Below are 25,802 nucleotides of genomic sequence, written 5' to 3' on the forward strand. Positions count from 1 at the left end.
GGCGCAGTCGGTTAAGCGTCCGACTTCAGCCAGGTCACGATCTCGCGATCTCGCGGTCCGTGAGTTCGAGCCCCGCGTCGGGCTCTGGGCTGATGGCTCAGAGCCTGGAGCCTGTTTCCGATTCTGTGTCTCCCTCTCTCTCTGCCCCTCCCCCGTTCATGCTCTGTCTCTCTCTGTCCCAAAAATAAATAAATGTTGAAAAAAAAATTAAAAAAATCTTTTTGTTTCATCAACCAAGACTTGAATCTAAACACCAAGAGTGGGATACTCAGTTCCTGGTCATATGCAGAGCTCTAGGGTATGAGGGTGTCTCACCATCCACACCCTCCGCACCTCGCCCTGTGCACAGAACAGGATGGGAGTGCGTGTCAGTGAGCAAAGACCTGCACATTCCCTGGGCATCAGCTTTGGGGTAACTACTGAGAAATGCCCATAGTGAAATGCCTGAGAAATGTCCGCCAGCAGGGCCAGATAAGCGGCCACGTGGCTGCACCAACTCCCTTCGAGGGAAACTGGCCAGCCTCCTCCTTGGGACGGCCTGACCTGAGCGGCTCTCTGGTTCTCCTAACACAAAGGAACAGAACCAAACAGGCAGATAAGACACATGAACAAAACGCCACGCTTCTGTACAACCTGAAACCGACGTGACCTTGTGTGGCAACTGTACCTCCATAAAGAAAGGGGCAGAGAACAACCGCTAGCCTCCTGAGTCGTAGCTCAGAAGCCACGGTGCGCGGAGAAGACGCCGTCCCGTGAAGACTCGCCAGCATGGACGTGTCACTATCGCTGCCCTGCCCGGAGCGCGGCAGGATGCTCGGGGCCCAACCCTAGCTCCGCCAAGTCCCAGCTGTCACTTCAGGCAAGTGGTGTTACCTCTCTGTCTTCACTGGCACATGAAAAGGAGAACAGGACCCACAGGTCCTGGTTGCCCTGCTCACTGCTGCCCCCTGGAGGCCAACCAGCGGGCTCGCTGGGGTTACTGTTCTGCCACCTTTCAGGAGCTTTTATCTCTAGTCTTACTATACTATTTCCTAGATGATGGGGAGTTAAAAAAAAAACTGTTAGGACACTGACACATTTTATTGCACATCATCAGCTCCATCCTTCTTTCTTCCATCGGGCTGTCAGCCTAACAGCGAGCCAGTCCTGACTGACATGCGACTCTACCTACACCAAGGAGGGCGTCGGTACAAAAGACTGCAGACGGGAAGGAAAGGTCGGGGGAGGATTTTTATGACATCAGAAGGTCAAAGGCAGGGTGCCAGGTGCCATTACCAATGTTATCATGATGTAACCTCACGACACCCCTGCTGCCGCTACAGAAATTACAGGCACTTCACCCATGAAGAAACTGACAGAATCAGAAGGCGTGGGTCTCAGGGGACACGGTCGTCAGCGGGAATCTCGCCCTTGCAGACCTCGAGCTCCTGGGTTCGGTGAGGTTCAGTAGCACTGTGATCTGCCCTCAGGCCTAAGCTGGATCGTTTTTAAGCGTTTAAAACCTTGCTAAAGGGAGATCAGAGGCAACTTGGAGATTAAAGGGGTTTTTTGTGAGTGTCCTGAATCTAGAAGCCAAACCCCCCACAGCTGCTTTGCCACCCATATCCCTGTCCAGTGAGGTGCACAGGCTGGCAGGGAAAGCCAGGGCTCCCTGCCAGCGGGGTCGGCACTGCTCCCGGATGCCAAAGGCCTCAGAGCATAATGCCAGGGAAGGGAGGACGTGAAGAGTAACTTATAAGCTGATCCGTCCTTAATGGGAGCGCTTAATGGAAATGGATAATCCTGCTCATCCTGCTGAAACCACCGGGTGAGGTGACACAGGCGAAGAGAAGTGCTTTGGGAGGATGTGGGAGGTGATGTGCATCCTGGCCCTGGCACAGGACGAGCTATGTGACATTGGCCAAGTCACTCCACCTCATGAACCTCAGATTGTTAACCTGGAAAACAGTGATGTAGTCGAGCCATCAGCGCCCCTCTCCAAATGCCCCCTCCCCCTGGCACCTGGCAGCATCCCGGGCTTTCTGGAGCTACAGGACAACTCTTGGCCTGAGGACGGGGCAGGCTGAGAGCTCCTGGGAGTCAGCCCTGCAGGGAGCAGCCTCCACCTGCTGGCCAACAGGAGTGGACACACACATACACCCCCGCCTTCCCCCCCCATTGGAGAACAAGTCTGCGATGCACCAGGCCTCTCACCTCTCCCGGGCTGTCAGCAGAAGGAAGCCCTAGTCGTCCACAGCCCAAGCCTGCTCGTGAACACAGTCTCCCTCACTTCCCTTCCTTCCCCCGCAGGCTACCCCCCAAGTAGTGATTTCTGGAGCATTTCCCAAATAAACTCCTTGCACTGAACCCTGTTCTCAGGAGAGGCTTCTGCAGAAGGCAGCTTTCACCCAGTGGTAGGGCACATTCACAGGACTGCAGGAGGCGGTGGGTACGCAGGCTTCTACACTGGGCACCAGGCCAGACACAGACCACTCGGCAAATGGCCCTGGTCCCGTAAAGAGGCAGCTGAGTCCCTGGTGAACCCACACCCCTGGCATCACCCCCTCCTTCACCTCCCCTGACTCTCAGCGCACCCCTGCATCCTCTGTGCAGATTCCCAGGTCATCAAGAGCCTAGGCAAGGGGCCAAAGACAGGATTTATGAAAATTCAGTAAGCTTTCGTCCGCCACGGAAGCTTGTAATAAGTTGAAGAGGAAAGACAATAAAGAGTTGATTTATAGCCCCTTGGCTGCAGCCAGCCAATTACTTTTCAGGTGGAATCACTTAGGCATGAACATATTTCATGGCTTACTTTAGCTGGCTCTGAAGTGGGAGGTGGGGTGGACGATGTCCCCCTCTACCGACTGGCGTTCTGATTAAGGGCCTGACACGGTGAGCCCGCAGGGAACAGACCGGGATCTACAGAGACCTGCTACGTGACGGAGAGCCCTACATTCACCTTACAGCTTCCCTTACAAAAAGTTTTCTATTCTAGGGTTAATTCCTACATGAGGCAGAATCCTCACTCCAGATCAGGCCCCAGGAGAAGGAGGGTTTCAGAAATAACAACGCTTGAACCCTGTTCCTTCCAGCTACCAAAAAACTGAAAAAAAAAAAATAGCCAAAGACAAAAGATACGGTTGATGTAATGAAGCAGGAGGATTTGTTCTGAGAATTTCTTTGGAAGAAAGACAGACTAAAACTGGACATTCCCAAGGGGATTCCATATGCCTGCTCCATGGTTTCAGGCACTTTTAAGGAGACAGGAGCCCCGCACCCCATGTGAGATGGAAGGGCTGTGGTCATTTCTGGTGGTGAGCAAATGAGGCAAGCTGGAGGGGGGGGGGTCCCTGGAGAATTTCAGGGACAGAGTGAGGGACCCAAGACCAACGGTGGTATGTAAGAGGACCACAGATGGAAGAAAAGGGAATTTCTGTTTTATGAGTGATATTGTGGGTAAGAAACTGGATTTCCTCTCAAATTATTTGAGAGACAAAAAGTAGGGTTCCTTTAATGGGTTTTTATTGAGGTCGGTAGTTCTTGAATGCAAAACCAAGCAGAGACTGGGGTCATGTGCTGCTCTGGTTTATATCCAGCATAGGGGTGGAGTTAGACTGGGTTAAATAGCGGTAACAACAATGCATGAATAGTTTGGATATGATGAGGCTTAGTAGTAGCATTTGAAAAGGACTGGGTATTTGAGCTTCTTTTCAATAATAGTAAGACAGGTGCTACAGACTGAATGTTTATGTCTTCCCCAAATTCTTACATGGAAACCAAAGTTCCCTCATGATGGTGTCTGGAAATGGGCCTTCGAGAGGTGACTAGGTAATGAGAGCAGAGGCTTCATGACTGGAATTAGTGTCCTTAGAAAAGAGAACCTGGAGAGAGGTCCCTCATTCCTCCACCCTTTGAGGACGCAGAGAAAAGACAGCCATCTATGAATTAGGAAAAGGACCATCAGACGATGAATCTGCTCACACCCTGATCTTGGACATCCAGACTCCAGAACTTTGGGGAATAAGTGCCTATTGCTTATAAGCCACACAGTCTATGATTATTTTTGTTAACGCAGCCCAAGAGGGCCGAGCAACATGGCTCTCAAGAAAAAAGCCAATACAGTGTTAAGGTGCGTCATTAACGTGCTGTGCATCTTGGTAGCAAAGAAGGGACTACACAGAAGACAAATCACCAGGATTGGAAACTGGCCTTAAATTCTGAAGGCTACAATGCAGTACAAGGGGGTAGGAGGTGTGATCTTTCTGACACCAAAGGGAAGAATCAGAGGCCAGGGGTAGAAGACACAGAAGACCAAATTCCTACTCTCAATGGGAAAAAAATTCTAATAAATGTCAATTCTCTATAGAAATAGTTGCCTACATTCCAAATCCAGGTGCATTACCTTTCAAAGGAGCGTGTCTTCCATTTCTCAAGATATTCAGGTGGAGGCTGGCTGAAAATATTGACCGCTATCCTCCACCTGGATGGAGGCACAGGCATCCCTGGTCCTTGCAATCTCGATTAAGCTCTAAAGTCACCACCTCTAGGGAGTCTGTAGACTCATATCCACCAGACTGATGTGCATTATTTATCAAACTACCAATCTAAGGACCACTGCATAGATTCCATTTTGGAGACTGTATGAAAACCGTCCTTGATTGCATTCATGTCCTCACCTGTAGACTAACTGGAGGAAGAGGGGTAATGAACTCACTACACCTACAGTACATGAGAGCTTGCTGTTTCCCCCACATCACACCCCTTCCCCGTCAATTCAGGTTCACGGGCTACAACTCAGATTTGCAAAGTTTGGCCAGTGAGTCATTTTTGATCTTTTTTTAATATTAATGAATTTTGTTCTCTCCTCTTTCAATTGGACAAGTCCAGTTCTTCCCCAAAGCCTTATTCCCACACAAACTACACCAAGTTTGAGAACAAAGCCAGTAGACGGGTCTAGGTCCCAATGGACTGGAGGACCGTGAACCGCTCCCAAGTTAGCTGGAAAGGGAGGGTCTCTGCAGGAAAGCCCAAGCTATACATTCACTCAGGGGCCAGCAGGGAGTGGCTGTGTGGCCTGAGGGTGAGGGAGGAAGTGCTAGAAACATAAAGACTCACAGGAGGGCCAGCCAACCCGATGCCTGGGTCGCCACGGTTGCCAGGGGAGCCAGGGATCCCAGGTGCACCTCGGTCCCCCTAGAAAGAGGAAAAATATGATTAGGAGGTCAGTTCCGAGCAGCAGAGAGCCCATGTACAAAAGGAATCATGCCCCTCCTACCGTCCCGACTGCTGTCCATCAACACCTCTCCTGCCTCCTGGGCTCCGTGTGTCTCTCCACAGACCCTAGGCAGCCCATCACCCACCCGGTCCACCACACATACACATAGCCACCAATCGTGACCATGCACCTTTCAAGGTACCATGCCCCAACACTGACCATGGCTCCCAGGGTGGTTGTAACAAGATGATCACTCTTTATGCAACCACAGTTCCAAATTTTCCTGTGCCTTCTTCAGACCTCATCACACTCCCATCCTGACCACACCCCAGATTTTACTATGTACCTACATTTCCAATTAGTTTCCAAATCGACAACAGTTTACCAATACTTTGTCAAGTACCTATATTTTGCAAGCCACATTTCCAGGGGTTGGGAGAGGCAAGGATGACTGAGCTATAACCACTGCCTTCAAGAAGAGTGCTTAATAGAGGGTGGGCTGAAGTTCTGTCTCCAACACTCATTCACTATTGACTCAAGAAAGTGACAAGTTCCCTGAGCTTTTGTTTCTTCATTTACAAAGGAGGAGGAGGTGGGGGTGAGGGGGTGGGGGGTGGTAATAACAGGAGCTGCCAGGTCAGCAGGTGGTCGTGCTCACAAAACCAGAGGACACATGCAGAGCGCCATGCTGTACGCACAGCCTGGCTCAGGACTCCGTGCAAGTTAGCTGCCGTGGCTCTTTCTGTTCTCACGCACCCGTCATTCTGGACTTCGATGGGAAGAGAAAAAAGAAAGAATGTCTGCCACTTCCTGGAGAAGGAAGCTGAGACTGAATCACACCATTTTATCCACAATTTCAAAATCCTCAGCCTCTGAACACAAAGGCTTACCCTAACTCAACTGGCAGCAGAGCCTGACTGGTGCTGACACAGGCTCCTCACACCCTTCGGTTATCCCGTTTTGTATGGATGCTTCCAGGCTTCTGTTGCATCAATATTAAAGAGTTTGACTAGGCTTGCTGGCCCACACACCACAGTAAATGCTACAGCTAGAGTTTGAAAATTACTACCTTTCTAATTCCAAAATAAATTCGGCCCAGAACACACAGGGCGCCATCAATTTTGTGCAAGACTGTGCACCTGTATTAGGTCAGCTGAACTCTAGCCAAGCCTAACACTGAAATGGTGGCTGATCTTGTTCAAGCTATTTAATATCCCTGGGATGAGTTAACTCGTATGACAAACGAAAAGAGCTTTAGAAGGTTACCATGAGAAGCCAATGAGATGATGTGCATCAATCTGATTTGAGGTGGAGCCTGACATTGCTAGGCAACACATCGCTTATTAAGGTTTATGTTTCTAAGCATGAAACAAATCCCGTTAATAATCAGCTTTCCCTCTAACCATCACGTTGATTGGAAAATTTCACATTTTGGACCTTTAAGAAAAGTAACGTTTCTAAGATGATTAGTTTTCCTGCAGTAGGTCTGTTGCCTGGATGAGCAAAGTTATATTCATTTGACCAATGTTTGCTGTGTGTTTATTACTAGCAGTGACATAGGTTCTAAGACCAAACAATGCCCATTTCCAATACATGCTGAAGAGAAATCTCGTTCATGGAAAGTAGGAGGGACAGGACTTGTGAAGTTCTCACAAGAGATGAACCGAACCCCAAACCTCTCTCTAGTAACACGATCTGCACCCACTGTCCTTCCAGGCCCACTGAGGCCATGCTTCCGGAGAGCCACAGCACCCCATGCCCCTTCCCCCTTGCCTCTGTAAATAGGCCCCTCCTAAAATTCTCTTAGAAGTCCTGGATGGAACACTGTGTTTCTTTAGAAAAATGTACTATGGTTTATTCTGAGAAGTACGAGATGATTGGGATGGCTAGAAAATCTAATCTGCATGCATGGGGAAGGTGGGGAAGGGAGGAAGTCCAAAAATAAGGAAAAATGGGGAAAAAGTGTAATGAACTAAGGATGAACACAGTCCGTGATGCGTCAGTCACAAACGCACTGCACCAATGAGATGGCCACATGGGAAGAGTTCAAACAGGCAGTCAGGTGACTGTAGGTCCAGTTTCAGGACAGTGTCCACCTGGTCCTGGAACCTGGGTGAGTCCCATAGCCTCTCTGTACCTTAGGGCCCTCGTCAATCAACAAAAAAGGGAGAGAACATTCTCCCATGTATCTTATGAAGACTCATTTAAAAGGTAAGAGACAATTTAACATTGAGTATTATAAACGTGCTATTATTACTTTATCAGTGGAATTAGAAGACAGAAAATAAACACACGTAAAAACCAGAGAAATCCATATCCTTTTGCATCTCGGTTTCTCTTTAAAGTGTTTCACGTAACTTGTCTTACCATTTTGTTTTAGCTTGGCTCCCCTCTTGCTCCCAAGGCTGTCTCTTACGTACCAGCAAACCCTAACTACTGCCAGCTAAACACACCAAACATTCATGTTTTAACCTTCCAAACGCTGACCCATCAAGTAAGAGTAGCCCAATCATCCCATTTCCATAAACCCACCTCTGCCTGTCCTCCTGTCTGTCCTCCCGCCCATGTCTGCGTGTGTCTTCGTTAACCTTAACACGCTGCTCTCCCATTGTGTCTGTCTGACCCTCTGGCATCTACGTAAGTATCTTAAGAGTAGAAACTTCCCATTCGTTCACCTACCCATTAATTGAACAAGCATTTGTCCAGTACCTAGGATGAGTCAGACCCTGTGTTGGGTACAAGGTCGATACACTTTTGCATCCACAGTGCCCAGCTTAGGACCTGGCACCAGCGGCAGCCTTTAATAGCTATTTCCTGAGTGCTGGAATGAGTGAATCCATCACTGCCAACATTTTGTCAGGTACTAAATTCTGCCTTTGACCGAAATCAACATTTTAAGAGGAAGGAGCTTGACAGAGCCAGGAGGGAACACTCAGCCCAGCCTGGAATCTGAGTCTCTGATTATTCTTTTCTGCAAGGTAGCCAGACCTGGTTCCTTTCCTGTGTTTATGGCCCATGATGATGCTAACATTTCCCCAAAGCAACAACACTTTACAGCTTAATGGACTGAAACTTTTAGAAAAAGGCTCCAAGAAAAGAGAAAAGGCCTTAATGTTCTGCCAGCTAAAGGAAAAAGGCTTATGATTAAGAAACAAAGGGGGCACAGGAGCTGGAATCTGTGATAGGGACTCTAGAAAATATTTTGGCTGCAGGACATTCTGGGCCAGTCCAACAGTGTCCAGGAAAGAAATGCATGAGTAAGTGCAGGTCGTGGACGGAGAATGACATCATTTCTTTCCACAGGAGCCCTCTGGGAGTTAAATATGCTTTACTCATTTATACAGAAAAGGACAAGAGGGTCTCAGAAAGAGTAAACCACTTGCTTCAAGCCATCTATCTTGTAGGTCACTGAGCTGTGACCCTAACCCAGTTCTGTATGAAGGCAAAGCCTGTTCATTTTGCTAGAAATGAGTGCCACCCAAGAAAAGGAAAGGCTTCTTTAAGAACCCTCCTGCAGTTTAAGTAATTAGGAAGGGGGTCTGCCCTGAAAACCATTATATGGCTCCCTTCCTCCAGCCAGGGGTTTCTGGTCAGCACCATGGACAGCGGGGGCACTCAGCAGGCGCTCTCCTGTATCTCTCTTCATCCTTCCCTGCTTCCAACCCACAAACAGCCCATTCTTCAACTAAAGACGTCCTTGAATTCAAACTTACCTTCCCAGTGCCAATTAAGTATGGAAATCTTTATTTCTAAACAACATTCTAACTTATACATGTATACAATATCAACATGGGAATGGGTCATCTGTTTCCATCCCTCACATTTTAAATAAGGGAAAACATCTGGCCAAAGGGATGCCATGTCTAACCCTGGGTCACCTGCAGGTGACACTGGTTGGTCAAGTGGACCCCAGGTCAAGGCTCTCTGCACTCCTCACCTGGAGCCTCAGCCTGCCTCTCTCTTCAGTGCTGCCTCCATCCACTTCCATGTGGGTTCCCAACATGGCTGCAGAAATAGATAAGGGCTCTCTAGGTCCCCATCTTCCTGCTGCCACCCTAAAGCTGACTCCACAGGGTGATATAATAATAAGGATCACTAATTTTGAATTATGTTAGAGAGAGAGAGAGAGAGAGAGAGAGTGTGTGTGTGTGTGTGTGTGTGTGTAAGTGGGGAGAGCGACAGAAGGAGAGAGCGAATCCCAAGCAGCGCCATGCTCAGCACAGAGCCCAACATGGGGCTCGATCCCACAACCCTGGGATCATGACATGAGCCGAAATCAAGAGTCAGATGCTCAACTGACTGAGCCACCCAGGCACCCCAAGGATCACTGATGTTTATTGAGCATGTACCTCTGACAGCACAAGGTCAGGCAACTATTTTTATTTGTATTATATCATCGATTTTCCCCCAAACTCTGCCTGGGAGACAGATTTTATTAAACTCATGAATAGTAATCACAGGAAAAGGACATCTTAAGCCATTTCTGGTGCCTTTGCCTTCCTTTCTTCTAAGGGGCTGAAGGCTCCCTGTTAGGGAGAAAAGTGAGAGCACAGGAGCACTGCCACCCAGATGTGGGTCTCAGCACATCACAGCAGCCTCAAATGCATGCCTTAGGCTGGTGGCTGATCCATAAGATCCTCCAGAGCTTGGGTCTTGCCTTCTGCTCCTCTCCACACGTGGCCATTACTCCAGGCATGTGGGACTATTTTATGTGCCTCCAAATTCAGGAAAAGTTGTCTCCAAGGTTGGGTGTTTTTCTCCAGAAAATAGGGAGTTGCCATATATTTGCTCAGATCACCCCAAGAAGACTCCCATTTCTCTTTTCTTTGATCGCAAATGACAAAATAGCTACCAGAGGATGCACATTAGTGACCATGACTTCCATCGGTGCAAGCTTAGATTGCTTACAGAGACTACCTGCCTGAATAGGGGGAAACCATGCAGCAAAAATGTGTAATGTAGGTGCAGCAATTACTTGGGGGCCTCAAACTTCTTACCCTGGATATTCTTGTGAATGAGCCACGTACATACAATTTAAGAAGCAACACATTCTGTGGTTCTGTTGTTGAGATCCTAAAGATACAGCTATAGAATAAAAACTATAGTTACCATTAAATGGATGGGGATCTGGGGCTTGGGATAAATCTTCCCATCATGGCTTCCAGAAGTGCTATATCCTAACACAGGTGGGATGGATGGGGGAGTGCTGTAGAAAAGTGCTGGCTGACTCAGAAAGTGACTCTGGGGGGCACTCAGGTGGTTTAGTCGGTTAAGCATCCAACTCTTGATTTGGGCTTAGGTCATGATCTCATGGTTCATGAGTTCAAGCCCCACATCAGGTTCTGTGCTGACAGCATGGAGCCTGTTTGGGATTCTCTCTCTCCCCCTCTCTCTGCCCCTCCCCCAGTCATGCGAGTATATACACACTCTCTCTCAAATAAATAAATAAACTATAAAAAAAAAGACAGCGGCTCTGGGTGTGACAGAAAATGGCACTGAAGGCACACAAGAAGAATTAACTAAAATTCGTTTTCATAAATACACACAAGTGGCTAAAAAAATAATTATACAAGATTTTAATGTGGTCTTTTATATGTATGTTAAATTGAAGCAAGAAAAAACACATTTCAATGTCCATCCATCATTGACTGACTCGCCACATGCTTACGTTCAAGCATCTGAGTTGGCTAAGCCATGTTTCATTGGAGGTGGGTGCGTTCACGGTACGTCCTGGTCTCTGAACACATTCCGTGTCCTGCCTCAGTGTCTTCTCCCCTGTAAGTACCCCTGCAGAGTACTCCTTCCTCACTTCTTCCCCTTCCAACTGCTGCAAGCACTTTAAAATCAGGACAAACATCACCTCCTCCATGAAGCCTTCTCCAGTCTGACCAGGCTGGGCTGGGGAGCCTCCCTGGAGCTCCCTTATGCCCCAAGCCTCCCTCTATCCTAGCACTGGTCTGCTTTTGCCTACTCATTCATCTGCCTTCCCCTCTGGCTGGTGAGCTGTCAGAGGGCTGGGGACATGTCACATACATCAGTGCCGTCCCACGGCCCACCTCAAGATCCAACATGTGGCAGCAGCTTAGTGGATGTGAGCGACGGATACAATCATAAATGCACTCACTGGTGATCGGGGCACAGATGAGTCAAAGAATAAATGATTCAGTGTAAAGATAACTTCAGGGAAGTGTCCCTGTAGAGTCTTCAGTCAAGCAGAATGTGATTAACTGTGGAGCTGAGAAGTGACCAGAGATGCTTACGATACAATCGTGCACGGTCCCTTTTGCAGGACAGCCCACGGCATCATGATTTGCTTGGATAAACACTTACCTTGGTTCCTAGAGGTCCAGGTAATCCGGGTGGCCCACGAAGCCCCTGGGGAAATGAATGACATGAGGACAATGAGAGGACCACAAATGAACATCTACCATCTTCCACAAGCCAAGCCGTGCGCGCCCTGTGTTGCGGGCTCGAGAGAGACAGGGGTCTCACCGTGGCCTGTTGTTTACAAAAGAAATGACTTTTTCTGAGCTATAGGTGTCTTGGGTGTGAATTCTGACCCTGCCACCTACCACCTCGCCTCTGTGTGACCCAGAGCAAATCCCAGTTTCTCTTAGACTGCTTTCCTACTTAGGATCCTTCTACTCAAGGCTCCCACAAGGACAGGCAGGGCCAGGCTTCAAAGCAGAGCCCATGGGCTCCAAAGCCTGGTCTCTTTCTTGTCTACCATGACCTCAAGACCTGGGGGAGCCAATGAGAAGAATCTTCAACTTCAGGCTCGAGGGTTTTGCTTGATGCAGATGCACGGCCAGAATTAAAATCACAACTCTACATTTGCATGTATTGCCAGCGAGCCAGAGTGGAGGAAGAGGCGAGGGTCCAGTCTCTTGTGGGTTCACAGCCACACTCTGTGACTTTGGCGAGTGATTCACCTCCCCAAACCTCATATTCCCCATCAATAGTATAGGGATGATAATACTGCTATGGTCTGAATGCTTGTGTCCTCCCCAAATTCATAGGTTAAATCCTAAGGCTCAAGGAGATGGTTCTAGAAGGCAGGGACTTTGGTGTTCAGGATACGAGGGTGGAACCTTCAAGAATGAGATTCATGTCCTCATAAGAGAGGCTCCAGAGAGACCCCTCACTCCTTCCATCATGTGAGGACACCATGAGAAGTAGGCATTCTGCAACTCAAAACAGAATGGGTCTTCTGGCCCTGAACCTGGCCACGCGGACACCCTGAACTTGGACTTCCAGCCTCCACAACTGTGAGAAATAAATTTCTGTTGTTTAGAGACCACTAAGTTATGCTATTGTGTTATAGTAGTGTGAATGGGCTAAAAAAAAAAAAAAAAAAAGACGCACTCACTTTCAGGGTAGTTAAGATTAAATGTTTGGTGCTGAGTGCCTGGACCGTAGTTAACATAATAAATGCTTCCCCGGCTCCATGCTCCACGGATTTATGTGGACCCTCTCACCTAAGCCTTGAGAGTCAGTCAGTCTCTCTTTTTTTGTCCCCTTTTCCCTTGTCTTTTTGAATTCTAGCTTGGTCGAATGGGCACAGAAACGCCTGGCTGTGACACTCACCGGCTCTCCATCTTTTCCCTGTCCGGGTATCCCTGGGAGCCCGGGAGCACCGGGATCACCTCTGGGACCAGCTGGTCCTGGACTCCCTTCTTCACCTGCTGCTCCCTGGGAAGACAGGTGGACAGTTTCCAGGATCAATGACGTGCAGAAGGTAAGCTTTTCAGGGGTGGATGAGCCAGCCAACCGGTAGGCTTCCTGGCGATGCTCTGACTGTTCTATACGACATATATAAGTTGGACTGGGTCCCCTACAATTTCTATGCTGAGGTCCTAATCCCCCATACCTCAGTTGGGAAGCAGGATCTTTTTTGCAGAGGCAATTCGTTGCTAGGTTGAGGTCATATTGGAGGAGGGCGGCCCCTCATCTAGTATGACTAGTGTCCTTGTAAGAAGAGGAAATTTGGACACAGGTCAGCATAGAGGGAAGGCGGTGTAAAGACACAGGGGGAAGGCAGCCATCAATAAGCCAAGGAGAGAGTTCTGGAAGACATCCTTCCCTCGTGGCCATCAAGGGGAACCGGCCCCGCTGAAACCTCGATTTAGGACTCCCAGACGTGGTAAGAATGATCAGCCAGTCCACCTGTGTCGTGTAAGCCACCCAGCTAGTGACACTTTGTTATGGCAGACTTGGTAAACTAATACGAGGCAGGACTTGGGAATGGACAGGACATTTGCAGTGTTAGAGCCCAGTTGTCCACCTAGGGCCGCGGGGAAAGCATCCGGTGCATCTCTTGTGGGAGGTCCTTCCACTTTTGCTTGAATTCCTACAAGAGCAGAGAGCTCACCACTTTCCTAGGCCTTATTCCTTTATTGGGCAGCCCTGTTACACACGTGTCTTTTACATTCAGCCAAGAGTGCCGTCTCAGAAGTCTTCTGGACATGCGACCCTCAAGCCTGGTGTTCTGCGGACAAAATCTAATCCCTCTTCACAGTGGAGGCCTTCAGAGATAGGAACACTGCTCAGGGCTCTGAAGTCAGAGGAGGAGAAACCAGAGGCAGGGAGCTTCAGGACCCGGGGAGGGAGGGAGCTGGGCTTCGAGCCTCTCTGTGCCAATGCACACCTACATGCTCCCCATCAGGACCACAGTCTCCAGCCCTATGTGGCATCCCTGGCTGTGGCGTGTGGGTGGAGCCACGAGGGCTTCTCTTCCAGGGCAGGGCTCCCTTGGGCTGAGCTGCAGTGTAAATGCCTCCAGACATTCCCTGATGGACAGGGGGTGCAATAAGGACCAAGGTGGGGGCAAGCAAGGGCACTTCCATGCAAGCCTAGGGCAGGATCGGCTTCCCCAAACCTCAGGCCAGTCGCTGGACACGTGACACAGAGAAAGAGCATGTCCTGGCACCACGACTTTTGACCTCTTTGCGGACCACTCGGGTCTCCTTCCCAGCACAGCCCTGGGCCTCGGCCCACAGCCCAGGCTTCCCGCTCAGCCAAGGAGAGGTGTCTGGCGCCCCCTGGTGGTAAATATGCCAACTAATTTACTCCTCGGCTCAACTGGACCTCAAAGCCTCCAGCACCTTGGTCACCCCCTTCCAGGTCATCAGTTCTCTACTTACAACGTGTCCAGAATCGAGCCCAATCTTCAGACGTGGTATAAGCAAAGCAAAGAAGATGGGCCAGGGTTATTTTTCCCCTGGCTTCCTCTGGGTGCTCTCCTTTTACTGCCACCATCTACGATGGCATTATTTTCCTTCCAAACAAAAATTAGCACCTGCACCACATAAGGATTATTATAGGGCTTATCATCAACACTCCGAAAACTCAAGATATGTTCCACAGGCTGGCTGACCATTTTTCTCTGCGACAGGTATTTTAAAATCCAGTAAATGTAACATCTATTCTTGTTAATTCTGCCCAAATGGAAAAGACAACATGATCGCTCCTTTAAAAGGTCCCGGGTAAAGTGTGGACTCGAAGGGATCAGGATCAAGACGTTGAGGCACTTGTTCTGAAGGGGGCCCCTGTGGACTGTCCGCCATTCAGAGGACACCTGTCCTGGACAGGACACTGCTCATGGGGGGCAGGGCGGGCTCCACAGTGGATCTCCTCTCCTGCCCTGTGCTGAGCCCTCCAGCATGCCAGTTCGGTACTTAATCCTCACACCCTGCCACCAACATGTCACTGTCCTCGTCTCACAGATGAGAAAATCCCAGTGCATGGATGACACCCAGGATCTGTCGCATCCACACTGGCACACTGACGTTCGGGTGGATTATCTGCGTGCATGTGGTGGGGGTTGCTGTCCTGTGAGTGTGAGATTTTCAGAACCCTGGTTTCCACGCCCTGGAAGTCGGCCGCAGGCCCTCAGCAGTAAACCCCAGAGGCATGCTCTAGAAGGCAAGTGAAAACCGATTTTGAAAGGCTGGGCACCTTCCTCCTTTGCCTCTGGGGTGCTGATGTCTCATGCAGACACCATATCTCTCTTGCCCCTAATAAATAAACACTCTTTCTCATACTTGGGAAGGCTTAAGTGTGCACACGAGGTGTGGGATGGATACGCTGGTGTACCGAACTGAGAGAAAGCAGGATTTGAAGTCAGGCAGACCTCGCTGTGGGGGGTAGGGCGAATCTCCTGCTCTCTCAGAGCCTCAGTCTCCCTATCCGACACACAGGTCTGCCGTGAGCTGGCCAGAGGGGGCCGCACGGCCTTCTCTTCTCTCTCCTCCGCCTGGAAAGTCCCTTCTGACCCCAGTGCCCTAACCCAGGCCTGAGCAGCTCCCCTCTGCCTCCACCTTTGCTGCCTTTTAAGAAGCCGGGAATGTGGAGGCTCCCCGGGGGCCCAGGCGGTTAAGCGAGTGACTCTGGATTTCGGCTCAGGTCAGGATCTCACGGTTCGGGAGTTGGAGCCCCGCACTGGGCTCTGTGCTGGCAGTGCAGAGCCTGCTTGGGCTTCTGTCTCTGTCCCTCTCTGCCCCTCCTCTGCTCATGCTCACTCTCTCGCTCTCTCTCTCTCAATAAATAAACTGAAAAGAAAGGAAGCTGAGAACAGATGTCGCGTGCTGACCACAAGCCCCTTCTCACCTTCTCACCGTGCTCCCCATCTTTTCCAGGGGGGCCTCTGATGCCAGGTGGGCCCTGAAAACAGACAGGTTATTCACATGGTCAAGTTCAAGATGGCCTGTGACCCCCCCAGAGAAGGGTGATCCAATGCCAAGGCTACAGCTCTGTGCCCATGGGCTCCCCAACCCTGACTCAATTCACCAGAAGGTGGCCATCTCCTCCCTGCCTCCCCACCCCGCATCTGCTCACACACCCCTGTGTCAGAGCCCAGTCTGCCTGGACGTCTGCCCCACCCCGGACTGTGGCTCTCAAGAGGGCAGGGTGCAGCCTACACTGGACACCAGGGAGGCTGAGGGTGACCTAGGGACACAGGCTCCACACCAAGGACCCGCTCCACCTGTGTCCTTGACATCACCTAGAGCCTGACTCTGAGACAAGGCTCAGTGCAAACGGCCCACGGACACCTCAGTAGGGAAACAGAGCAGTGAGAATGGGGCGGATGGGCAGATAGCACGTGTTTATGTGACTGGACCTCAGTCCTGCAGGCGCTCTAGGGGCCAGGGCAGGACGCGCCCTCCGGAGCCGCCCAGGGGAAGGAGCCACGTGTCCACACAGCCATCAGCTAGGGGCTGCTTCCGGAGGTGCTAAAAACCACGTGTCCTATGGCTGGACAATGCGGTCTCCAAAAGCCAGAGAAAACCCTCAGGCTAAGGAACGCAGGGTTGGTCCCTGGAAGCGGACAGCAGGCAGGGAAATGGGGAGAGCAACATAAGGCCATGTTCCAGCACCATCCCTGGCGACCACTAAGGACACGACTCAGCCTCCCTGTGCTTCCCTCTCCTCTCGTGCAAAATGGAAGCGGTGATCATATCCACCTCGCAGGGTCGAAGGGGTTCGGTGAACTAACACACGTAAAGTGCTTAGAACAGAGCCTGGCATGTAACAATGCCCCGTACTTGTCCTCCAAAGTGCTGTGAGTATGATCCATAAAGGCTGATGATGACCAAACAGGATTGACCGCAATCTACTTTAGGAAGACAAATTCTCTGTTGCCCTTGACTATGCCACCGGGTGTTTTATGGCGGAACGTTAAAGCTGAAATCGTCTACGGCGGCTCTCAGAGCTAGCCCGTCAGCAGACGCGGGGCCCCGCGGGAGGGGACTCCGCACACCGGGGACAGGGTGCTGTTCACCGCCGTTAGCCACCGTCCAGGGCGGCCGCCCTCTCCCTTTAGAAGGTGAAAAGCAGAGGCCTTGGGAAGTGACCTGCAGAGGGACCCTAAGGGTCAGGACCCCTTTGCACCTTTCAGGTGTGTTTTGTCTCTTCTAACGGCAAACTCGGGGGCCAACTAGCACACGCCTGACCCTTAGAGGCTTTCTGTGGTTTTCTGCAGTCCCAACAGCTCTGTTTACCACTTGGCGGTCTCATGAGCGACCTAGAGCCTCAGGCTGCTTGACTTTCTAGGTGCCCTTCTCTGGGACGTCAATTTCTCCATCCGTAAAGTGGGAGGAAGGATGGCTACCCCCCGGGGCTGCAGGGAGGAGAAAGAAGGGAACCTGGTGGGTGGGCACCACTGACCCACGACCCGTGCTGGCGCCCCAGCCCTCCCCCGATCACTCACCGCGCTTCCTGGGGGGCCGCTGGCACCAGGCAGGCCTGCAGCTCCAGGAGTCCCCTATGCAGAGGCAGGAGTTTAGAAAGGCCCCACGTAGTGATTACAGATGGTTTCCCCAGTGTGTCTGTAAGCCCGCCTTCTCTTCCGTTCATGGTAATTCGCTGCACTGCTCCTGGCCCGAAGTTCCCTCCACAGGGAAGGTGACCTCCTCCCCCATGCACACTGGCCAGACCTCCAGTGAGTGCATTCTGGCATGCACGTGGGAAACAGGAGGTTCCTTCAGACCAAGGCACGGAGGTGGCAGACGTGGAGGGTGCGTGTTGTGCATGTGTGTTTACGTGCACGTGTGAGTGTGCCCATGCATGCGTGTGTGCGTGTTCACTTTGACGGATGCATCAGGGAATGCTTCCTGAAGGAAGTGGATTCGAATGCAACACTCATGGTTAACGAAGATTCCACGAGACAGGGTGCGGGGGTCGACACCATGGAGATGGGGAAGCAGGGAACACTCCAAGGACTGGAGGCTCCTCGTGTTATCTTCCAGGCCTCCTTGCCTGCATGCAGCTTCCATTTCTCTCCAGGCTGCACCCCGTCCAGGGCTCTCTCTACTGGCAGGGAGGAGCCTGCCATCTGCCCCCACCCTGGGACATCCATGTCGGTCACCGCCCTTGGCTGACCCCACTTCCCCTTGGCCACGTGCACGGATGGCCTGGTCTATGCAAGCACACTACAGCCGGGTACATCTAACCCACTGTCCCAGGAGCATGGGGGTGGTCACTTCCACTCCTGCTCCAGGGAGAGCTGGTGCGGAGGTGGTCTGCTCCCCCAGTGGCATCGTGACAAGTAGCTCTGTCAGCCCGGGGGCACCAGCGCCAACCCCATGGAGATCCCGGCCCCACGGGAGACCAGGCACAGTGGCAGAGAGTTCAGAAGGCCTGTGCAGGAAGGCACCTGTCTGCATGCATCCCTAGCCATGCCCGCGTGCTGACAGTTTCTGTAGGGGCGTGTGCATCACAGTACAGGTGCGCCCTGGTTTCAGAATGTGTGCAAGTGTGAGGGGGTGTTTCTGTGTCCCTGTGTGCATCCTCCACACGTGTGGAAGGACACTCCTGTCACGGGCTGGGCTTGCAGACAAAGCCCTGAAGCGTGAGTAATGTTGCAGAGACCAGGAGGTCTCTCCTGGTCCTTGCTGCTCCAAAGCGCCCAGCCCTGGCCGACCACTCGGCCCTTCCCTACAGTCAGCCCAGAGCCCAGGGCACATGCGGGCCCAGCCTCCCTCTGCGGGCCCCCCGGGAAGTGCATGAGGACTCACAGGGTTTCCAGCCGCTCCAGGTGCCCCCCGGGGGCCTTCTTGTCCCTTGGCACCCTGCTCGGGAGACAAAGGGGGCAGTGAGACATCATGGGGAAGCTGTCCTTGTCCCCATGTGGGACCATCTCAGGGACACCCTGCTCATCGGAATCCATTAATGGATACTGTGCAGAGAGCAGAGTCCACAGCACGCGGAAATCACAACCTCCTGGCCATCTATCCATCTATCCATCCACTGGAGCCCAGCCTGTGGTTATTTTATTCCGGCCTCACCACCCCCCAGGTATAGGTATTCACACAGACACCTTATGTAAACGAGGCTCAGAGGAACAGGGCGGCCCAGGTGCACACAGCCAGCCAGTGGCACCCCTGGGATCTGAGCCCAGACAGGTCAGTCCAAAGGGAACTCTCCAGAGAACGTGCCTGAGAGAGAGGCAGTTAAGGAGCTCAAGCAGAGAAAAATAACCACAAAATAAAAATGCTAATCCGCACCAGCAGCAGATACACCAGAGCCGCCAGTCAGAGGGGAGGGTGGGAGGGTTTTCCTGCATCTGAACCACCCCGTGTCCTAGCATCACTTCCCCATCCAGGGGTCCAGAGGTAGCGCCCACCCCCAGAGCTGCATTTTGGGTGCCTTGTGAGGGCCCCCGGGGGCCCTGGGCTCACAGCATCTGTGGTAGTGCCCCCTGCTGGGCTGCCCCAAAATGCCAGGCAGGCAGGGACACTGGGGACAGGGAGAGACAGCCGGTGGGCAGGGTTTTCTGCAACTCAGAGCCCACAGTCAGAGAGAGGGTTTCTTACCGGCGCTCCGATGGGTCCCCGAGGGCCCAGTTCTCCAGGACGGCCTTGAGATCCCTGCAATGGAACCATCAAGGAACTAGGTCATCACCCTAGTTCTTAGCAGGTGGGGTGGGGCGGGGACAAGGGCAGTGGGTCTGGCTTGGGGTCACCCTGGTTCCTAGCAGGTGGGGTGGGGACACGTGCAGTGGGTTTGGTATGGGATCCACGGTGGGGACATCCTTGGAGCTGTGAGGAAGGAGGAAGGGGCTGGATTCGGTTAGTGGGGATCCTGTGAGTAGACCATGCAGTTCAGACATGCAGTCACACGGCTTTTGGATGCCCTGCGACCAGGTGCACGGGGCGGGGGGGTGCGTGGGGTGCAGAACACAGGGTACAGGGCCCTCACCGGCTCGCCAGGCATGCCGGGATCACCCTTCTCTCCTTTCGGCCCTCGTTCTCCCTGTTGGTGAAGCAGAGGACAGCACACGTACCCTGCCCTGTGCCCAGATCAGGCCACACCGGCCCTTCCTGTCCACTTTCTGCACCTGACCCCTTAGCAAAGGCTGTTATCTCTGCCTGGGGTCCTCTCCCCTATCGCCCCCCGACCTTGGACTCTGATGATTCTTCTTATCCTTCAAATCCAAGATCAAGAATCCCTTCTTCAGGGAAGCTACCCCAAACTCAGGGACTCGCGTCTCAGTGTCTTTCTCCGCAGTACCTGTCACACAGCACTTAGACCCTTGTTTGTTGTCCTTCCCACCCCCTCCAGCCCCAAGCCCTGCACATGCAGACCGTCAGTAGTGATAGAGGGACTGTTGAGCAGAAAGGCGATTCTCAGACCCTGAGCCCCTGCCTTGTCTTGATGGAGGAGTTGGGGAGCAGGCTTTGCTCAAGGGACCTGGCAGACTGCGGACTCAAGGCTGCACCCTCGATGGCTAGATCGGCGTGTCTAGCTTTTGCTGAAGAAGAGGTGGGCCACAGCCAGGAAAAGGTGTGCACTATCGGGGGGCTTCCCAGGATCGAGTCATCTAATAGGCGAGGAGACGGGTCACTCTCTTGATCTGCTGGTGTCCCATCCAGGGCTCCCAACACCTCCCAGGAAGGATGGAGGGACAAGACAGCCTCACCCTGTTCCCTGCCAGTGACCGTGAGAAGGTGGGCAGACAGGAGTCTCCATCAAGGGTGGCCCTGGAAAGCACTCAGGCCTCCACCTTTCAGGGCTGAAGGGCCAGGATGGGAGATGGATGGAGACGGTGGACCGTGGTGAAAACAGCCTCAGCTCCATAGGAACTGGCTTAGAACTTGTTCTCCACTGTGCTGGCTCTATAACCCCGGGCAGAGTATTTAGTCCTAGGGTCCTCTGTGACCATATCTACAAAATGAACAGGCAAGTTCTCCATTTCACACAGTGTGAGGCACAGAGAAGGCACAGAGAAGGGGCAGCAGAGATCAGCCCCAGAGGGGAGAGTGTGTGTGGGGGGGTCTGTGGAGCTCTCTAGAGACAGCAGGGTAATGGTGGAAGCCTGTGCATCAGAAGGGCCGTGCACGGCTCCTTCTAAAGGAGCAGGACCCAGTGCTGTCCCTGAGTGCCACGGGCTGCCTAGGGAGACCCCAGGTCCCCATCTGCAGGAAGGCCGCAGGAGAGACTGGGATGAGTACTTCCTGGAAGGTATAAAGAAGGCCCACATAGGCAGGGAATTTGAAAGCAAAGGCTCCAGAGACCAGGAAGCCTGGGGAGGCCCCTGGAAGCATCTAGAAGGCAAATTCTAACGTGTGAGTTAGGGAGCCTGGGGTGGGCTAGTCCTAAACCTTCAGGTGCAGGAGAAGCCGGAAGACAGGCTGCTTTCTCTCCCCGGGCACAGGCAGACTCCGGAGACCTTGCCTGGGGTTCCCACCTGCTCTCCTCGCCCAAGCGACTGGCGGATCGCCCAGTTAGCATCTGCACAGTCCTGGCTGGTTTTCTCTCTCTCTCTCTGCATCCTGTGTGGCATGGAATCTGCATGCTCTACCTTGGGGAGCTGTGGCCAAGATTCAATGAGGTGCTTTTGCAAAGTGCTCCGTGGCACCCACACAGGTGTGACCTCACTGGTTCCTCTGGAGCAAACCAGCTCATCACACACTCCAGCTCTGCTCATCAGGGACAGCAATACTTTCCTGCCAGCACACTTTCCTCCCTGCTGTGGGGACCTTCGAGACTCTTTGGTCCTCCAGTCACTGGCAATACAACCCACAAAGACAAAAGGGCTAATGGGGTTCTTTCAGGTGATGCACTAGGAAGAAGCTGGAGAAAGGGACTGTAGATGGCGGTCGTCAGGCCACAGGAGGGACCCCTGGGGACTCACAGGCAAGGTGCTCAAGCCATTTTCAGCCCCAGCCTGGGGATCAGTCAGGAAGCAGAGCCTTCACTCCAGGAGCACACAGTGGGTACTCATCCACAGCCGCTGAATGCACGGGTGTGAGTGGCTTCTTTCTCCTCCAGGCTGCGCCCCCTACCGGTGAGTCCGTCAACCACGTCAACACCCTCTTGGGGCTCAGTGTCATCCTGCAACTGGGCTGGCATCCTGCAGATTCCTTTGCAGGCTGACGGGGTGGAGTCAGGCCACCCCAGACCCTTCCTAGCTGGCTGCTTCTTCGCCACCTGCCAGCACCCCCTGCCCACCCCTTACAAAGACCCTCTTGAGTTCTTAGCTGCAATATCCCCAAGCCTGAGGTTGCCTGTCCCTCCTTCCTCCAATGAAGGGCCGGGTCCCCTCCGCAGACCTGCACGCAGCATCCCAGCCTCCCCGGGTGCCACCCCCAGCCAGCCCCAGCAGCTTTCTCCATCCCCAGACAGAGGGAGGTGGGTTTTTCCTCCCAGCCTTCTCTATTCCCTTGCTTAATTATGCCTGGGACTTTGCCACCCTGCGCCATGTGCAGGGACTCAAAGGGAGCATGCCTCAGGAGAGCAAGGAGACGTCAAACATCACTTTTCAAAACCATCAACACAAGTACAGTTACCATGGCGACGAGGCTGGTCCCAGAGAGACTCATGCAATAATCCACAGTGAACCGTTTTTTTTTCCCCCATAGACACAATTTCTTCACTTTGCACCTGAGGTGGCTTCCTGATCTCCGAAAGGCTCAGACCCTACAGGAAGTGTCGCGACTGGGGTTCAAAGGGGAGGCCTGGCAGGCCCGGACTCTCCCTCATGAGCCTTCCAACTGGAATACCTTGGAAATCATCTTTAAGGGAGCGATTCCTTTAAGGAGGGGCCGCCTCTGCAGGCTTGTCTCCAGCTGGAGGGGCTCAGGGTGGGTCCGAGGAAGAGAGACCCAGAGGACAGAGACCAGGAGAGGTGGTCCTGCGACAGGCAGACACTGGGGTGCTGTGATGTGGGCGGCCACCACCTGGGCAAGCCCTGAATCTCCTCAGCAGGTGGGGACAGCCGCTGTGGCCAGGCAGGTCCTTGCAGCCCACAACCCATCTCACGGCCTATCTCCCAGGCAGGCGCTTTGCAGCCTGCATAGCTCCTCTGACCCACAAGTCGTCATCTGTGAAACGGGGCACATGTGCAGCTCCCTCAGGGACAGCGTCAGCACTGGCAGCCCGGCACCTGCCACGCGAGATGCGCTCAAGCTCCGCCCCTTCCACTCCTTGGCTCGCTGCCCCAGCTCCTATCTTTCCCCACATATACAGGATGCGCTGCAGCTTTCTAAGTCGTATACGCTCAACACCGAGCGCTCCCACAAAACAACTACTGAAATGCGGATGTGTGCGGGCTCTCAGCGGCCGCGCGGCCTGGAGCAGCCACAGGAGGACCCCGTCCTGAGAGCAAAGGGGACAAGCAGGTGCACGCCTCGGGCCATAGTGCTGCCGAGAGCGGAGGTCATCCTGGAAAAACTTATTTTCTCGAGAGCCTTTCATGGACAGAGGAGGGAAAGGCTTCCCCGCGGCTGCCACGATGATGAGCCTCCTTGCTGAGTGTTTTAGTCTCTGGGAGAAGCCACAAGAGCTCCGTGCACCAGCCACACCCTGCAGCTGGCTGGGTCTCCACTGTCCTCCCTCCGAACGGCCTCTCTTAGACCCGGGTCCCCTCAGTGTACTTCAGTCTCTGGGACCCATTCAGGCCAACATCCTCAGTAATGCTCCCTGGGATTCCTCAGTCCACCGCCACCTGACCTGCTCTCCTCCCGACCACCGGCTCTCTGGGCAGCGGAGACCCAACCTTAAGCCAGGAGAGGGCTGGCCCTCACCCTCAGCCAGCAAGAGGTGACCTCCAGGCCCCTGGCATGCCTGCCTGACACCGAGCCAGGTCCCTGCAGGGCCCTTCCCCCCCCGCCACCACCCAGCTGTCTGGACAAATCTGGAAGTGAGCCGCCCTGCAGACCCGTGTGGAGGGGCTAAGTCAGGAGCCAGAGCAGGCAGGCAGCGCAGGTCTGGCCAAAGGGCACCTGCAGCCCCCCAGGGGCCGCTGCTACTTACTGGCATCCTGGGGTGAGGCGTGAACAGGGGCGTCTGAAAAGGAAAGCACAGAAATGAGAAAGATGTGACTTGCTTTTAACCACCTGCCTCTAAGAGACTTGACCACGTGGGAGAACGCAGCCCTAGCATTTCCTTTAGTGATGATTCGTGTTGACAGGTACAATCACATATTTCTTTCAAGTCCCCGAGGGGTGATCAAGGCAGGGCAGAAAAGCACTGTGGTTAGATGGGGGACCCGGAGTCACACCCCCACTTAAAACTTTGTGACCATCTGTCAGCTTCCATTCCCACACCAGTAAAGTGGGGATGAAACCTTCTCTGTTCAGGGTGCCCTGGGCTGAGATGGAGAATCCTTGTGAGTAATTGGACCCTGGGACACCGCCCCCGACCCCCAGAGTCTGTCACCAGCAGCACCCCTGGGCATGACGCGTGTGAGAAGAAACCAGGGGAGGCGCCCTCTGGCCACTCCTTATCCGGGCACATAGAGCCACGTGGCCCTCCAGCCCCACCCCGTGTCCATGCTGCCGTTAGCGCTTCACAGATGCCATGGCTTCTCCAGCCACAGGGCATTTGCACCTGCTGTCCTTTGGGAACACACTCCCATCCTCCCTTTATCCGGTTGACCACAGCCCATCCTTGGGGCTGTTTTCAACGTCTCGTCTTCCAAGACCCCCTTGCCCCTCCACCAAATATAAATTAGGTCCCCTTGTTACTCTCCCTAACTGCACCCTGTTCTTTCCCCTGCTGGCATTTCCTATAATTTGTCACATACGTGTTTCAGGGCCACCAGGGGACTAGAGTCTGTCTCGCCCACCAGGCTGAAGCTCTGTGGGGTCCAAACACCACCAGTGCCTGGCTCACAGCAGGTGCTCAGAAAAATAAGTGAGTGGGCAAAAGAACATCACAGATTCTAGTCTGAAAACACAATGAAGTCAAAACAGAAGGATAAAAGCAAGTTTCCTAACCTCAGCCTCTATGTCCCCAAATACCAGTCTCTTCTCCAGAAGAAACCACCGTTTCCCAGTGTAGCAAGTTTTTCTAAGTACTTTTACACCATTATGAATGTATAAAAATGCACGACTTGCACACGAATTCTACAAATATCAACAGCAAAGGACTGTGGTTATTGGTCCTTGTATATAGGGGTAAAGCCACATATTCTCTACAGTAATGAAGAGATCAATCATCCGTTCTCCCTGCAGTGTGGATAAGAAACTGGGAGGCAGACAGGCAAACTGCTTCACGGAACTCCCACAGCCAGTGAGTGCGCCTCAGGAAGTGGCCCCACCGGCTGGGCCGTGAGCCCATGCTGGGTTTTCCACCACATCTCTGTTGCGTGCCAGTATCTTCTCAAGGCCACATACGTTGTGTGTGTGCGCGTGTGTGCACATGCATGTGTGTGTGTATTTTTACAAACTAGGACTCCAGGATATGGATATCCTATGGTTTACTTCATTTTCTGCCCCGTAAGTTGCCTATAATACTTCATTATAAGTAAAACTACAATGTATGTCCCTGTACACGTTTTTTCAAATACACACAGTGCAAACACTTCTCTGGGACAGACGCCTGGAAGCGGCATTTCTAAGCTACAAGCACACACTTTACGATACGTTAATACTGAGTAACTCCTCAAGCAAGTGTTACCAGTCTGCCCTCACACAACACAATAGTGCTCATTTCCCTGCATGCCTGCCAACATCAGATGTTTCCAGTATCACACAAAAGTTTTATATGACCATTTGCGGCTCTAAATAGAATTCTGAGATTCTTCTAACACCCTTAAGGGATGGCTGAGTCTCATTCCGACAGGCATGCGTGTGGGGGGAGACTGAACAGGGGAGTAATGATTTAA

The 25,802-nt window shown here is 52.6% G+C and overlaps 1 protein-coding gene across 5 annotated transcripts in view; it reads right to left on the reverse strand.

Annotated features, from left to right (window-relative positions):
- Positions 1-25,802, reverse strand: part of COL22A1 (collagen type XXII alpha 1 chain) — a 260,776-nt gene that overhangs the window by 74,668 nt on the left and 160,306 nt on the right. For all 5 annotated transcript variants that reach the window (XM_023248206.2, XM_023248207.2, XM_019823180.3 and 2 more), the window contains exons 32-40: positions 23,948-23,980; positions 19,892-19,945; positions 19,507-19,560; positions 18,709-18,762; positions 17,403-17,456; positions 15,803-15,856; positions 12,782-12,886; positions 11,525-11,569; positions 5,095-5,172 (exon numbers count right to left, since the gene is read on the reverse strand). In XM_023248206.2, the coding sequence (XP_023103974.2) occupies positions 5,095-5,172; positions 11,525-11,569; positions 12,782-12,886; positions 15,803-15,856; positions 17,403-17,456; positions 18,709-18,762; positions 19,507-19,560; positions 19,892-19,945; positions 23,948-23,980 (531 nt within the window). The remainder of the gene's footprint in view (positions 1-5,094; positions 5,173-11,524; positions 11,570-12,781; positions 12,887-15,802; positions 15,857-17,402; positions 17,457-18,708; positions 18,763-19,506; positions 19,561-19,891; positions 19,946-23,947; positions 23,981-25,802) is intronic.

Source organism: Felis catus, chromosome F2 (genome assembly GCF_018350175.1).
Source record: "Felis catus isolate Fca126 chromosome F2, F.catus_Fca126_mat1.0, whole genome shotgun sequence".
Taxonomy (NCBI): Eukaryota; Metazoa; Chordata; class Mammalia; order Carnivora; family Felidae; genus Felis; species Felis catus.